This window comes from Nannospalax galili, unplaced genomic scaffold (genome assembly GCF_000622305.1).
Source record: "Nannospalax galili isolate Female #2095 unplaced genomic scaffold, S.galili_v1.0 scaffold1359, whole genome shotgun sequence".
Classification (NCBI taxonomy): domain Eukaryota; kingdom Metazoa; phylum Chordata; class Mammalia; order Rodentia; family Spalacidae; genus Nannospalax; species Nannospalax galili.
This window is the reverse complement of record NW_008342089.1, coordinates 188790-202878: the sequence shown is the minus strand read 5'-3', so window position 1 is coordinate 202878 and position 14089 is coordinate 188790. Positions and strand designations below refer to the sequence as shown.

At 53.5% G+C, this 14089-nt stretch overlaps 1 protein-coding gene across 2 annotated transcripts; it reads right to left on the bottom strand.

The window, feature by feature from the left end:
- Positions 1-1673: 1673 nt before the first annotated feature.
- Susd2 (sushi domain containing 2) lies at positions 1674-12862 on the bottom strand. 2 transcript variants are annotated; one of them, XM_017799314.2, is made up of 15 exons: positions 12541-12862; positions 10707-10914; positions 10331-10482; positions 9628-9795; positions 9157-9199; positions 8706-8907; positions 8445-8530; positions 8094-8362; positions 7855-7998; positions 7596-7754; positions 6517-6765; positions 6114-6386; positions 5838-6014; positions 5654-5759; positions 1674-5528 (listed from the first exon to the last, which is right to left on the bottom strand). In XM_017799314.2, exons 1-15 carry the CDS (start codon positions 12614-12616, stop codon positions 5504-5506), a joined length of 2337 nt encoding a protein of 778 aa, XP_017654803.1. In that variant the 5' UTR covers positions 12617-12862; the 3' UTR covers positions 1674-5503. The 2 variants fall into 2 exon arrangements, with proteins under 2 accessions (XP_017654803.1, XP_008836099.1); XM_008837877.3 differs by having other exon boundaries at positions 9025-9199; positions 12541-12861.
- Between the last annotated feature and the right edge of the window lie 1227 nt (positions 12863-14089).

Genomic DNA, 14089 nt, shown 5'->3' with positions numbered 1-14089 from the left:
CATCTGATAAAATCTGACAACATTCACTCATAATAAAAACTGTCAGCAAACAGTAATGGAAGAAAACTTTCTTAATCTGATAAGATGTGGCTTAAACTTCCACAGTATAGATAATTATTTGACAAGACAATGTCAAGTAAACATTTTTAATTATCCTTCCCACCCTCTACCACAGTTTTTAAAAAATATTTTATTTATTATTTTTATTTTGTGTGTATGAGTGTTATGCCTGCATATGTGTAAGTACACTCATGTCGTGCAGAGCCCACAGAAGTCAGAAGAGAGGTTGAATCCCCTGGAACTGGAGTTAAGGAAGGTTGTTAGCCACCGTGTAGGTAGGTGCTGGGAACCAAACCTGGGTCCTCTGTCAGAGCAGCCGGTGCTTTTAACCACTGAACCATCTCTCCAGCCCTTATTAAACATTTTGACATTAAAAATTATGCATCACTTCTCAAACACACTCTCCCAAATAAACTAAGAAAAGCATCATGCTTAATGAATGGCAAGCCATAAAAGTCAGTTACACTCGGGAGGCAGGCGGATCTCTGTGAGTTCAAGGCCAGCCAGTACTATGCAGTGAGACCCTGGTTAAAAATAAGCAAAGACAAAACAGCGACAACAACAAAACAAAAAACAAAAGCAAAACAAAAAACCCCCAAACTGTAAAAGCCTTCCTTTGGATATCAGGATCAAGATAAAAATCAGTCATCTTACCAGGCGTGGTGGTGCACGCCTTTAATCCCAGCACTCGGGAGGCAGAGGCAGGCGGATCTCTGTGAGTTCAAGGCCAGCCTGGTCTACATAGTGAATTCCAGGCCAGCCAGGTCTACATAGTGAATTCCAGGACAGCTGGGGCTGCAGGGAGACCCTGTCTCAAAAAGACCAAAAAAAAAAAAAAAATCAGTCATCTTCAACATGACTTTCAGGTGTATAGGTGAAATCCTAATTAATGTGATAAGAAAACATGGAGGCAGAAGGCTCAGAAAGGAGAACATGTGGGGCTTGGGGTGCAGCTCTGTGGTGTAGTGCTTGCATAGGGTGGCCAAGGTCCTGAATTCAAGTCCTAATACCAAAAAAAAAAAAAGTAAAAAGCACAGATAAGGGGGAACTGCTGTAGCAGATACCGAGAAGGAAGGTATGGCAATTAAGTGGATTTGGTATTGGTATAAAGATGAAGATTAGCCAATGGAACAGAACAGAGTGACCAGATCTGACGGGGGCGTACAGCAAAGTGGAGAGGGACAGCGTTTCTTAAGTGCTGCTGAGTTATTTGTATGTTCACAGAAACTGTTTGACTCCCCCCTCTACCTCATACCCTGCACAAAAAATTTATCCCGGATGGTTTGCAAGACTAATTATTAAACAATAAGAGGAATAGGAAAAGAGATTGTCGTTATGACTTTCGAATAGAGACGTTTCTGAGATGGAACGGGAGTTACAGATTGTTGTTAGCTGCCATGTAGATGCTGGGAATTGAACCTGGATCCTCTGCAAGAAGAGACAGTGCTCTTAACCCAGATCTCTTGAACGTGGATCTTTTTTTTTTTTTTTTTTGGCTTTTTGAGACAGGGTCCCCTTGCAGCCCCAGTTGACCTGGAACTCACTATGTAGAGATCAAAAAAAAAAAAAAAACCCAAATATTTGCCCCAAACATATCAAGAGTGAATCAAAAAGAAGTTTATTTCTTGCTCTCAGAGCACTACAGGATGATTGAACATGAGGTGGTGGTGGAGGGGTGTCCCATGCTGGAATCTAACAGCGACCCAGATTGGCATAGCTTCCAAAGTTATCCTTGGAGTGGCAGGAGAACAGACAAGAGCTTGCAGGTGTATTGAAGGGATTTTATGAACTTGGATTGGCAATATCTCCTCAATCCTCAGTTCACAAGGCCTGCCCAGCAAATGTAGCCATGTAACCACCCCAGCTACAAGGGATACTGGGAAATGTGGCATAGCGCATGGCTGGAAGTGGGTCTGCAGGTGCAGGTTGCTGAGATATGAGCAGGCATCTGGTCAGCCTCTCTTTCCTAACTGATGTTCATTCTCAGAAACTAAGCTGGAGCCAGGCACCTCCAACTTCTGACTTCCTAGACCCACATGTGCTGAGATCTACTTGTCCCCAGATAGCAATAGACGTGAGGACAGGGGCTCTCTAGCAAGTCTAGTAGAAGTCTGGCCTCCAAGTGACCCTCAGTCACTCGGGGCTTTCTGAGGGAATCATCCTGACAGAAGGGGAGGGGGTCCCATGGTTCTCCATTGTGTCTCCTCCCAACTGTTCTCATCCAGAAAGAGGCTCTAGTGGGAGGCTGGAGAACAGAAGTAAGTACTTCCCTCTGCTTCAGTGGCCAGAGTCTGCAGTGGCACTTTGGGTCTGTTACTCTCCCTGGGCAGACCTACAAGGCCTGCGCAATTCTGGCTTCCATGGGGACCTGGGCCCCAGGGGCACACATTTCCTTTATCCCTCTGCCCAGCGGTGGCGGTAGGATCTTGTGGGTGCTTCACTGGCTCCTGTTGGATCCTGATTCTCCCATCATCTCTTTCCAAGTCCCTGGATTACTGTTTTACCCTCGTCTATGGGTACAAGCCCTGGAGAGCAGTCCACTGGGTTCCGGTATTTGGCTATTCTATCACTCTAGCCTGAGGTAGGCTGTCCATAAACTTGCAGTGTTTATGCCCTCTTGCAAGCCTTCGGGCTGCTGTTTGATAGACACCTCTCCAAGGCTAAGGTCTCCAGAGGGTCCGTGTCTGCCATGGTACTTTCTACCTTCACACAGGCCCAGCAGCACCTGTCTTCTCTAGACCCCTGGGAAAGTCCCTGTCAGGTGGTGGGGCTTCCCAGTCTGGCTTGTCCCTGGCACTAAGAATATCAGCTGTTTGGGGTCAGGCACCTCTTTCTTGAGATGTATCTGGGCAGATTCAGGGCCCATCCTGGAGACGGGTTGCAGTGGGAAAGCCTGAAGTAGGCATGGTTTACTCAGGATGAAGTCTCAATACTTTGGTCCTGGCAAGAGAGCCACCTTGGCTGGTCCCCCACATACCCTCACTGTTCCTCAGACAGGACTTTGACTACCCATTTCTCCCTGTGAGCCTTTGCTCAGGCTATTCTTGTTACCCGAATGACCCCTGGCCAGTTCTGAGGATCCAACTTATCTTTTTTCAAGAGATGGGACCTCATTCATGGTGCACAGGCTGGCCCCAAACTCAGAGCTCAAGCAATCCTCGTGCTTTAGCTTCTTGAGTAGCTAGGACTACAAGTATATTGCTATACCCAACTTACAACCTTGTGATCTTGGTGTGGATATTGCCTAGACATTGGGCTAGACCTGCAGAGGCATGTAGCTGTTCCTACCCTCCTGGGACCCGCTCCCCCTACCTCCCCATTCCCATGTATCCTGGCCTTGACCAAGAAGCTAACCTCCCCACTAAGTGGTTGGCCTGGTTTAGCTTGGCTCAGAGACCCTGTGGGAACTCAGGCAGTGGGAGGCGAGCCCTACTTTACCTCATCTGCAGAGAGGAAAGTACCAGCCCAGTAGCCAAGGCAGAGTCCTCAGCCCCACCCTATCCTGACCTGCAAACCCAATGAAGGAGGTGGAGATGGGAAGACAGACCCACAAGGTTACCCTCTCTAGACTTCTAGGCTCTCCATCTTCCCGGATCTCCAGCTCCCAGCCACTAACCCACATCATGCTGGTCACCCCATCATACAGTTCCTCCAGAACACCCTCAAATGGAACCTTCCACTGCCACTCAGCTCTTCCAAGTCTGGCCAGGACTTTTGGCCAAGAGCAAGGCTGTAGGGCTAGGCTCCTCAGCCGGTGCCAGCTGGATAACAGGTACAAGCTTTCTGAGACTCCTGAGACTGGACAGTGTCCAAACGGTCCTCTCAGGTAAAGGGATATAGGGTATAGAATGTGCAGGGGCCTTGGCCTTGAGTGTGACCAAGCTACAGGGGCTGACTGTCCTTCCCAGCCACCTAGGACTTGGAGCGTCCCTAGCTGCCAGCACGGGCTGTTCCCGCCCTCTGCTACCCTCGTGTGCCTGCTCCAGGAATTGCAGATCACTAAATTCACTAGTGCCTTAAAGAACTTCCCATCCAGGTTCTCCATGGGTCTGCCACATTTTTTTGGTCTGAGATCTAAGATGCAAACCTGACATTTCCCTACTCTGCCTAGGCCCTTTACATCCCTCATTCAGTGGCCTTTCCCACCTTGGAGGTCTTTGGGCCCTGCTTGACCTTCGGGTGCTCCTAGTCTGTGCTTCCTTGGCTTTCCCTTAATGCCTAGGCCGAGAGGAGGGCAGGTAAGGGTGAGCAGGGCAAGTAACATGAGGCTTAGTCTGTACCTAGCTTCTGGACATCTGTGCTGAGGAGCATGGGTCCTGGTCATCTGAGAAGTTGGGCATGGCCCTACCAGTGACTGTCCCCAAAGATCTGTCACTTAAAGGCAGTGCCGAGGGCAGGGCTGGGGGTGCAGGCAGGTGGTGCCAGCTGGCATCTTTTCTCAGGGAACACCAGGGTAGGACGTTACCCTTCCTGTAGTGTAGCAACACAGACAATAGCAACCACCGCCATCATGGTGATGCTCAGGCGCCTGGTTTGCAGGGATGTGGTCAGATAGCACCTGTCTCTCTCCTGAGCACCCAAAGTGACAACCCCTGTTAAGCCCTTTGCAAACATCACTCTTCCTGCTCTATCCATCAGTATCCTTGATCTCCTCCTGGGAAAGCTGGGGTCCATGCCAGGTGAGCTGGGAGTGGAGGAAGCAAGCAGGACTTGGAGCCTGATGCTATTAGTGGGTGACCTCATAGGGAAGCTGTCGAACATCCCAGAAGCGTAATGTGGCATGAGCAGCAGGCACACCAGGAAAGAGGTATTGTGAACTTGTTTTCTTCTTGTACAGGCAGGGAAGGGTGTTCCTGAGCCAGGTCCAGAAGATGTAGAAATACAAGTCTGGAGTGGCAAGGGTGGCCTTGTCTCTGCTGAAGGATTTGCTCTCTGCTCAGACAAGGCCTCTCCTCACCCTCAGGCTGGGTCCAGCTGGGTTCTCAAGTTGGGTGGTGGTGTGGCAACCAAGACAGTTCAGCTCTGGGACATTCACAGGAGGCCAGGCATCAGCCTCTGTCTATCAGACTTTGGGGAGTGAGAGACTGGAATGGAAGTTTCCAATGTAAGAGTATTAGGGCTTGGGACATGGGTACTTCAGTTCCAGAGCAGGCCAGGCAGACCACTCCTCAGGTCTGGGGAATTAGAGCCACAAGTAACAGATGAACAGAGCACAGATTATTGATGGCGGGCATGAGGGAGGGCGAGATTTGGGAGTTAAACATCTGGCATCATGTCTTAGTCAGAAGTAACTGATGAGGCACCAGTATGGAGTCCACAGTGTTGAAGGTGCAGATGTGGGACTCACAGGACTAGGGTGCATGTTATATGTGCTTCTCCTGGGAGGCTGCCTGGGTCTTGGCCCTCACATGGCCTCACAATGCTGGCCAAGCATGCTCTTGTCTCAAGGCTGTGAACGCCACACGCTTCTGCAACAGAGATATGGTTTGGAGTAGCACAGGGGTCCCACTAACTGCTTCAAGGTCCTAAGAAAGCTAAAGAGAGGCAGAGGTGGGGGTCCGTGGGTGGGGCTCTCCCCTGGGTAGGGACTCACACATTGCCTTTCCTGTGGCGGCTCAGCAACACATAGATGACAGTGACCAGTGCCACTATGGCCAGGCCTCCGAAGATGATGCTCAGCAACACAGTGTAGTTCCGTCCTGGCAGGAGTGAGAGTGGTAAGGGCAAAGGCATGTGGGCGTGCAGAGTCAAGAGGGCTTATGGGAGGAGGTGCTCACCTGACTGGCACTCTGGGGTAGGTGCAGACCAGGTGCCATCAGCCAGGCAGGTGCTAATCTCTGCCCCGGCCAAGCTGTAGCCACTGTTGCAGCCGAAGCGGATAACAGAGCCCGCCAGGTACTTCAAGCCCTCCTTGTGTCCATTGGAAGGGGGGGACAGCCAGCCACAGGATACCACTGAAGTGGGGGCAGAGCACAGAGGACAGGCTTGAGTCACTGGCCACTCCATGAGGCTGGACAGTCTGGGAGGCACTAACCATGCTTCCCCAACCTTACCGGGCTGGAGGTTCCTCAGGCGATCCTGGTGCAGTTGGTGGGCAAACCGTGTGGAATTGCCCACACTTAAGCTCCCTGTGCTCATTACATCGAGCATGCAGAAAGGGTCACCCTCACATAGTCTGGTCACTTCTTCTGACTGGCTGGGGCTGAGTGTGATCTCATTGGGGAAGAGGGGCTTGAAGTTGGGGTCATGCTTGGGTTGGTTCACGTAGTTGTGGAGCAAAAACTCAGAGTCATATGTGAACAAAGAAGAGGTGTTGTACACGGTCCCTGGGGAGACAGGTGTCAGTCCTGTGTGGGTACAGAGCCCTGCCACAGCCAAGATTCTCTCCTCGATCCACCCTCACCCTGTCTGATCCCTGTTCACCCTCCCTGCCCTGCTTGTTCCACAAGCACTCACAATTGGCTCCAAACTGGAACACCTGCTGAGCGCTGGCATTCACAGGCAGGACTTGCCCATTCCGCAGGGTAAAGTCGTCAGAGGGGTTATCATTGAGTGTCCCGAGAAGACCGTGGGTGTGGGTCAGGAACTTCTGAGGTAGCAGGATGGCCAAACTCAGGAAAGGGCCTTGTACACTGACCTCTAGGCCAGCCCCCGATGACAGCATGATTGACACTTTATCCTCAGAGGCCACTGACAGGAACATGCCTAGCCACAGGCAGAATGAGCTAGAGTTACTCCCTTGCACCCTGTGTTTTGTCCCTCAGCCCTTGACAAAGTCCCAGGGTGGGGTGGTGGGCACCTGTAGGGAAATAGGGAAATGTCCTAAGACTGATCTATGACATGCTACTGCTCCCAGCCCACCTAGATGGCCCCAAGATCTTCCCACTCTCCCAAAGCTGAGGCTGCATGTGGGAGTCATTCCTTGATGGGACTACACTAGCCTGGCCTGCCTGCACTGTCCCTGAAGGTCCTTGTATATGAAGTCCCCATCCATCGCAACCAGGAGTCATTTCATTTGCTTAGGTCCACAGCCTGGTGGCAAGTCAGGTGCTGTAGCTCCTGGTTGCCACTTCTGTCCTGTGTCCTTAAATCTGCAGGGCTGCTGTCCTTGTAGTGTCCTTGTAGTAGTTTTTGGAATGACCATAGCATAGGAATGAGTCCCATTGGGATGGCCTCTGGACTCCTATGGGTCATACAGAGGACTGTCCCATAGTCCTGGCCTCTCAGGGTCTCAGCAGGCCCTGTAGTTGTAGCAGGCATTCCCATGTGTCTGAAGGTGTGAGAGCAGGCCTTAGGCTGGATCCCTGATTCTTTGACCCAGGACAGTTACAAGCAGGGCCCAGATTCCCCCAACTGGCCGTGCTGGCATGGGCCTCTCCAAGCCCTGAGAAATCTTTGCCTTTGTATTTGAGCCCCAGATCTCATCTTAACCTATAGTCAGGGCCTGGGGACAGCATAAAGCCCCCCGCCCCCAATCCCCACAGCCTTTCCCCCAGGCTACCTGCTGACTGTGCTTGGCCATGCATGCCACTCACCCTTTAGGTCCATCCAATTCTGCTCAGTGAAGCTGAGTGCTTCATGATTCAGCAACACTTCCAGGGCCCCACGCCAGCCAGCTAACCGCACCTCTAGTATATCTGAGGTGTCTTCTTGGACAGCCACCGCAGTCAGCCCTGTGCCATGTGCCTGGGTACCTAGGTAGTGGGTTGCAGAATGGAGTCCTCTTAGCTCTTGCCCGCTACCCTGGATGACCCAGTAGCGCTTCATTCCAGAGAATAGGGGGTCCGGCCTCACCATTGGGCATTGTCCCAGGCTGGGCCCGTCCCTGCACCCTCAGGTCAGTCAGTGACGCCTCCAGCAGCACATACTCGCCATGCCCACTGAATGAGAAGCTGGTGCCATCAAAGGTGACAAAGTGGGGATCCCCAAAGGCAGAAGCTGGGGTGAGAGAGGATGGTCAGGTGACTTTCCCTGGGTTTTCCCACCTTGGCCTGATCCTCTCTCTGTGGGCAGGCATGCAAGCTGGCACCCACCCAGGCGTGGGGGCTTGTAGCTGCGGCAGTCACTGGAAGGCCGCCGCTTCATATAGCGGTGGCACTCAGGTGCCCAGAGGCAACAGTAGTAGAAGCTGATGACGTCATAAAGCCAGTGGGACATGCTGGGTACCCTGGGAGGGGTGCGGTATGGGGGTGCACCCCAGTCATGGCCACGGTCAGGGGTGCTGCCACTTGTCGAATCTGAAGTCAGGAGCTGCGTGCCTGCTTCTGTGTAGCAGCATTGTTGGCCTGAGCCATACCTGGGGCTGGGGGCAAGAGCAGGTCAGAGCCACTGTTGTCAGCTAACCCCAACCCCTGCCCGACCCCGTCCCTGGTTCGGTAGCTCACCTGGCCTGCACGGAGCGCACACAGTGCACAGCCCCTGGGTGGTAGGTGCAAACGCTGCCGTGCTCAATATCACAACCATAGTCAGTCTGTAGAGTGGCCAGAGATTGTCACTGGGGCTCTGCATCCCTTCCCTCCCTAGGAACCAACCCCCAGCGGACCTTAAGATTCCACTCTACCTCCTGGTGGCTACCACAGTTGGGGAGTCTAACCCTTCCTGTCCTCCTCCCCATCTCTGGGGCCCTAATCAGTTCAGGGGCTTACGAAGAAGCGGCCAGAGTCAGCCCGGGCCTGGGCCAGGGTGCAGGGACAGTCAGGCAACTCTGTCAGGAAGTTGGGCAACTGATCTTCTTGTGCCTCCCAGGCCAGACACTGTGCTCGGGCCCAGGTCACAGAGTCTGCTCGGAAATCATCACCCAGGTGCCAGGCCAGTGCGTGATCATTGGTCCAGAGCGCCAGTACATCTCTGCGGCAGTAAAGATGCATCAGCTAAGGGCTGTCTGCCAAGCGCCCAACCCCTAGGGCTTCCCCAGCAAGCTCTGCAGTCTCCATGCAGATGGCCCAGCCCATCCTCTGTCCTTACTGCTCCCCTGCATAGTTCTTGCTGCTAATGATCCTCAGAGCGCCCACTTTCCACCTCTGGTAGGCAAGAGGTGCAGGCTTTGGAGTAAAAGTGAAGAAGCCAGAGTTGGGGATGTTTGTGGCCAAAGGATACAGATAGGACCACTTTGCTGTCCACTTCTCAGAGTAGGGCTCCCCTAGAGAGAGAGACAGAAGATTTTGGTGATCGCTACAAAGACCCCTTGCCCAAGTCACTGGCACTGAAGGCATGGGAGACAGAAGGCAAATGGACAGCCAGGTGGTTCCTATAAAAGGGCATGCCAGGCTCAGAGAAGATGGGGTAAAGCTGGCTTCTTCTGTCCCTAGCACATGCCACCTGTCCAAAGGTTACAGCATTTAAGACACCTACTGGATATGGGGCCCACCATGCCCCTGCCCACCAGCATACTCATTCCCTTCTTCAAGCCGTGAGACCCTCCTTAGTCCCCAATCTGAAATCCCCTTTCTTACTTTTCTGCCTACAAATCCTCTTCCCCTTTCCCTCCTCCCCGACACGCCCGGGACTTTTCTCATCTCTGGGAGCACAAAGTTCCTGATGCCTGCACCAGCCTTTGGCAAGCCCTACCTGTCTCATCATAGCCCCACAGCTCAATGGTGACAGTTGGTGTAGGCAGCACCGAGGTGTTCCAAGTGAGGCTGAGGTTCCCCATGCTGTCTGAGGTGCCGTAATATTGCCAGTGGGTCTCATTCACCAGCTGGCTCTTCTCAGACTCTGACACTTTGTACGGGTGTGCTGTGGGGGTAAGTGAGGGATGAGTGAAGACTTAGGGCCCAGGTGGCACACAAAGAGACATAGGGGATCTAAGGGTTGTGAGGACCTGTCAGACAAAGCACTGAAAGTAGCTAGGTGGTGGCCTTCCTCAGGGCCTTATGGCAGGAAAGGACAACATGGCCAGGAGGGCTGGTGGCCTGGTCTGTAGAGCTGAGGACCCAGGTAAGATAAAAACCTCTCACTTGGCCCTTCCCCAGCCCTTTGCTGAAGGAGGCCCACCAGGGGCCAGGCCTTTGTCTGAACCACCTTGCTGGGGACCCCACAGCTCCAACTCCCTGTGGGACCCAACTAGTCCAGATACTAGAGTGGCAGGAACCCCTGCCCAAGGGATTGGTTCAGTCAGAGTGACAGGTAGACAGACTGGGTCAGGTCTCAGTGTACATAGATTAGTGCTAGGGAAAGTTCCACGGGTTCAGGCTGCTGATGGAAACTAAGCCCACGGAGGTTGGGATCTAGGGCTCACAGCCTAAACCAGTTTGGTAGGGTGAGAGCTCACCAGCTATCCAGGTGCCTGACCGAGAGAAGGAACGGCCATTGTCCATGGAGACAGTGAAAGGAATTCGGCCACTCTCATAGAGCAAGGGAGACACACAGTGCACCTGCCCAGAGGAGTCAACATAGCCAAGGGTCTGGACACTCTCCTTAAACCTGAGGGACAGAGATGGTAGGGTAGGCTGGGCCAGTGTGAGCTGAGAGTGTTGAAGGCCCATACCATGATCTCCTCGGGGGACAGGGTCAGTCAGCTGTTTCTGTGCCCTCCTGCCTATCCTTGATCCCATGGTTCCACCTACCCACCTGGTAGGTCTGGGCTCCCTCTGCATGGGGTTGAGAGTGTGGGAGCCCTGGTAGCCCAGCCCCTCATGTCTTCCCACCTGCAAATGACACCATCCGTGGGTTGAAACCAGTTTAAATGCTGCACCACAAAGTCCTTGCCACCCATCATGGAGCCTGAAGAGGGTGAAATCTCTAGGCAGTACTCCTGGAAGTCTTTACAACAGGTGCTGAGGCCCGAGCAGGTTGGGTGACAGGAGCAGGGTCCATCCTGTTCCCCACAGCGCAGAGAGCAGCTCCCCTGGGCACCTGGAGAAGAAAGTCCTGAGCCCCTGGCATCCACATGTACTGGGCCAACCACTCCATACACAGGGCCTGTTTTCCCTGGAGTCCGTAAGAGAGAAACATCTGCAGATTCTGGCCAGGAATTGCTCTGGTACCAAATGACACAAGGGAAAGCCACTGGTGCCATGGGCTGGGGTCCATCTTAGCACGGATAAGGGAATGGCTATCCTGGAGTTCTCACTGCTGGAAAAGAACTCTTCTTGTTTGCATAGGCTGGGGTCAGGTTATTGAGAATCCCATTCAAGATCCAGGAGGGAATGGTGTCTAGGCTGAGCCTGTCCTAGCTCTTTCTGTTAGGGGTAACAATTGAATCGTAGGGAACACCACCCTCTGAGAAGGCAGCCAGGGGTGCTCCTTTCTTTTAAGGGACAGGAAGCACATTTCCAGTGAGGATTCTAGTAGAGCGTAGTCAGAAGTGCACCACTGTGGATCATATCTAAGCCTTCCTCTGTGGGCCATGGAGGCTGGTGACAGGGCTATATTTCAGACCCAGAGCTGTAAGGTGGAGACTGGGGTGGGGTGAGGATCACCCAGGCCAGATCACACCTCCCACCTGGTCCTTTCTCAACCCCTTGCTGAAGGAGGCCCATCAGGGGCCAGGCCTGGGTTGGAGCCACCAGCCCCACTTCACTAAGTGCAGTGCCTGCACTCAAGAACAGCAATAAATATTTATTGGCTAAGGTTGTGATGACTTCAAGGGGTGTGGGGAAAAGGTTTCAAGATGCCATGAGATAAAAAGTAGCAGGAGGTCTGGGTGTGGTGGTAGCACATGCCTTTAATCCCAGGTCTCTGGGAGGCAGAGGTAGGTGGGTCTCTGTGAGATAGAGGCCTACCTGGTCCACATCCTGACTTTTAGGTAGGCTGGTACTAGGGAGACCCAGTCCAAAAAAGAAAAAAAAAGCCTGGGTTACATAAACGCTGGGTATGGTAAGGAAGCAGAGACAGGTGGATCTCTGTTAGATCAAGGCTAGCCTGGTCTACATAGTGAGTCCAGGCCAGCTGGGGCTACAGGGAGACCCTATCTCAAAAAGACCGAAAAAAAAAAAAAAAAAAAAAAGGTTGCAAGAGGGTGGTGACACTTCCCTGCAATGGAAGTGGGGTAAAGCAGGGAACTGTGTGCTGGTGACTTCCAGCTCTGCCTAGGGCCAGGCCAGGCCAGGCCTCAGGAGCTTTGCTGCTTGCTAGACTTTTTTGGTTCAGCTGCATCCTGATAAGGACCAGCAATTCTGCCTAAGGTTGGACAGGAGGCTGGGGGTTGCCCATATAATTAAACCCTTACTGGGGCTTGAGGTGTAGGCCAAGGGCTCTTCTGAGCTCTCCTGCTTCCCTCCCAGGCAACTGTAGCCTTCCAGCACCCAGTAAGTACAGGGTGGCCCTGACTCAGCCCTCCCATCTCTGTGACAGGAGCAGGGTCCCATCTCTGCCAGAGGCCTCTCCATCCATCTTGGAGTCTCAGAATTTCTTCCTACTACCACCTAGCATAGGCACAGATGGTCTGCCAGATGGACAGACGCTGAGCCCTGAGGGGGTCTGCTCCGGGCCTGGCCGATGAACAGATAGGGAGTTAGAAGGGCAGGGTGGGACGCATACCTGCTATGGGCCTGGGCCCTTGGCCGGGGACTGTCGCTAGCAGCATCAAGATCCAAGGCCAGACGGCAAGCTTCATGGTGCAGCCTGTGTATGCTGCCAGCAGGGAGCTCAGTGGCTCAGAGGTTGCGGGACAGGCTCACTCAGTGTTTTCCTTGGCCCCGCCTCCTTTCCCTCCCAGCACCACCCTTCTCATCCCCTTCCCTCTCCCCTCCTCTCCTCAGTTCTTAGTCCCCTCTCAAAGTCCACAGGTACCTGTGTGGACCAGCAGAGGACCTGCCTCGTTAGCACATTCTTGTCCTGTCATCTCAGCCCCAGGACCCTGTGTGAGAATGAGGGGCTGGAGTCTTCAGCTGCAAGACCTTTGGCACGTGACAAGCCGGATGTTCAGAGGCTGCAGCTCAGACCCTGGGTCCCAGCCCAGTCCTGGATGCAGGGCCTGCGGGGCGGGGCTGTGCCAGAAATTGGCCGGATCCCAGCCCTGATGCCCTCTGGATAGACCTAGTCCAACCGGGAGCGGGAGGTGGTGTTTGTTGCTAATCCCTTCTCTGTCTGAGACACAGATGAGGGAGCAAGCATGAATCTGCTTGTGGTTCAAGTGCACAGTACAGACCTGAGACTGGTGCCTTCCTGGCAGGCTCCATAGTCACAGCCCAGGAAGAGGAGCCCAGGGACAAGGGCAGCCCAGTCCCAGCCCAAGCCCCAGTGCTATTACTTGGGAGGTTTATATCCTCAGGGCTCCCTCCCTGAGCTTCCACTGAAGAGGAAACAAGCCTGATGCAGACCCCCTGGTGGCTTTCCTGAGTCCCTAATGCCAGGGTGGGCCATGAAGGCCCCCAAGCCTGGGACCCTCAACTCAGGGTTTGTCAACCCGTCCTAACATCAGGATAGGCAGGCTGCAGTTTCTCAATGCAGGGCACATTCACTAGCCTCGAAGGGAGAGGGGAGCTAGTCAGGAGGGCTTGTGAGCTGAAGTCGTCTGGCCTGTGATCTGGGCCCTGCCCCTCTAGCTTAGGTGTGACTGTCCAGTACCGGTCATAGTTGGAGGCCACCTATGGGGCTCCCGTGGGTCTCTGAGTGTCAGAGGAAGTCTGTGGTGGAGTGGGAACTGAGCTGCCTCTAAGGCAGTCTTGCCCCTGTACCCCACAGGCCTATTTGGTGAGAAGGCTACAGGCCCCTCCCAGTGGGGAAAAAAGTCCTTAAATTACCACAGGGTGCTCTGTGGGTGAGTGCCCTTGTGTGAACACTGAGGTACTGTCATTCCAATCATCCCAAGCCCAGGACTGAGGGTGCTCTCTACTGGAGGCGGGGAGGGCAGGGAGGGCAGAGGCGCTGCCTGCCTGACTGCGGACTCATTTCTTGGCTCTCCAGTCGGCAGATCTGGCAAGGACCCATTTTGGGCTGCCAGGTTTCTAGCTCCAAATGGCCTGGTCTAGGGACCCAGGGCCTAGTCCACAGTTCCTTCAGGGTTGTCATACAAAAGCATAACTCTCACCTCAAAGGGGATAAGAAGTAGTTTATTCTGGGGCCAAATATGAGTGACCACTGCCCA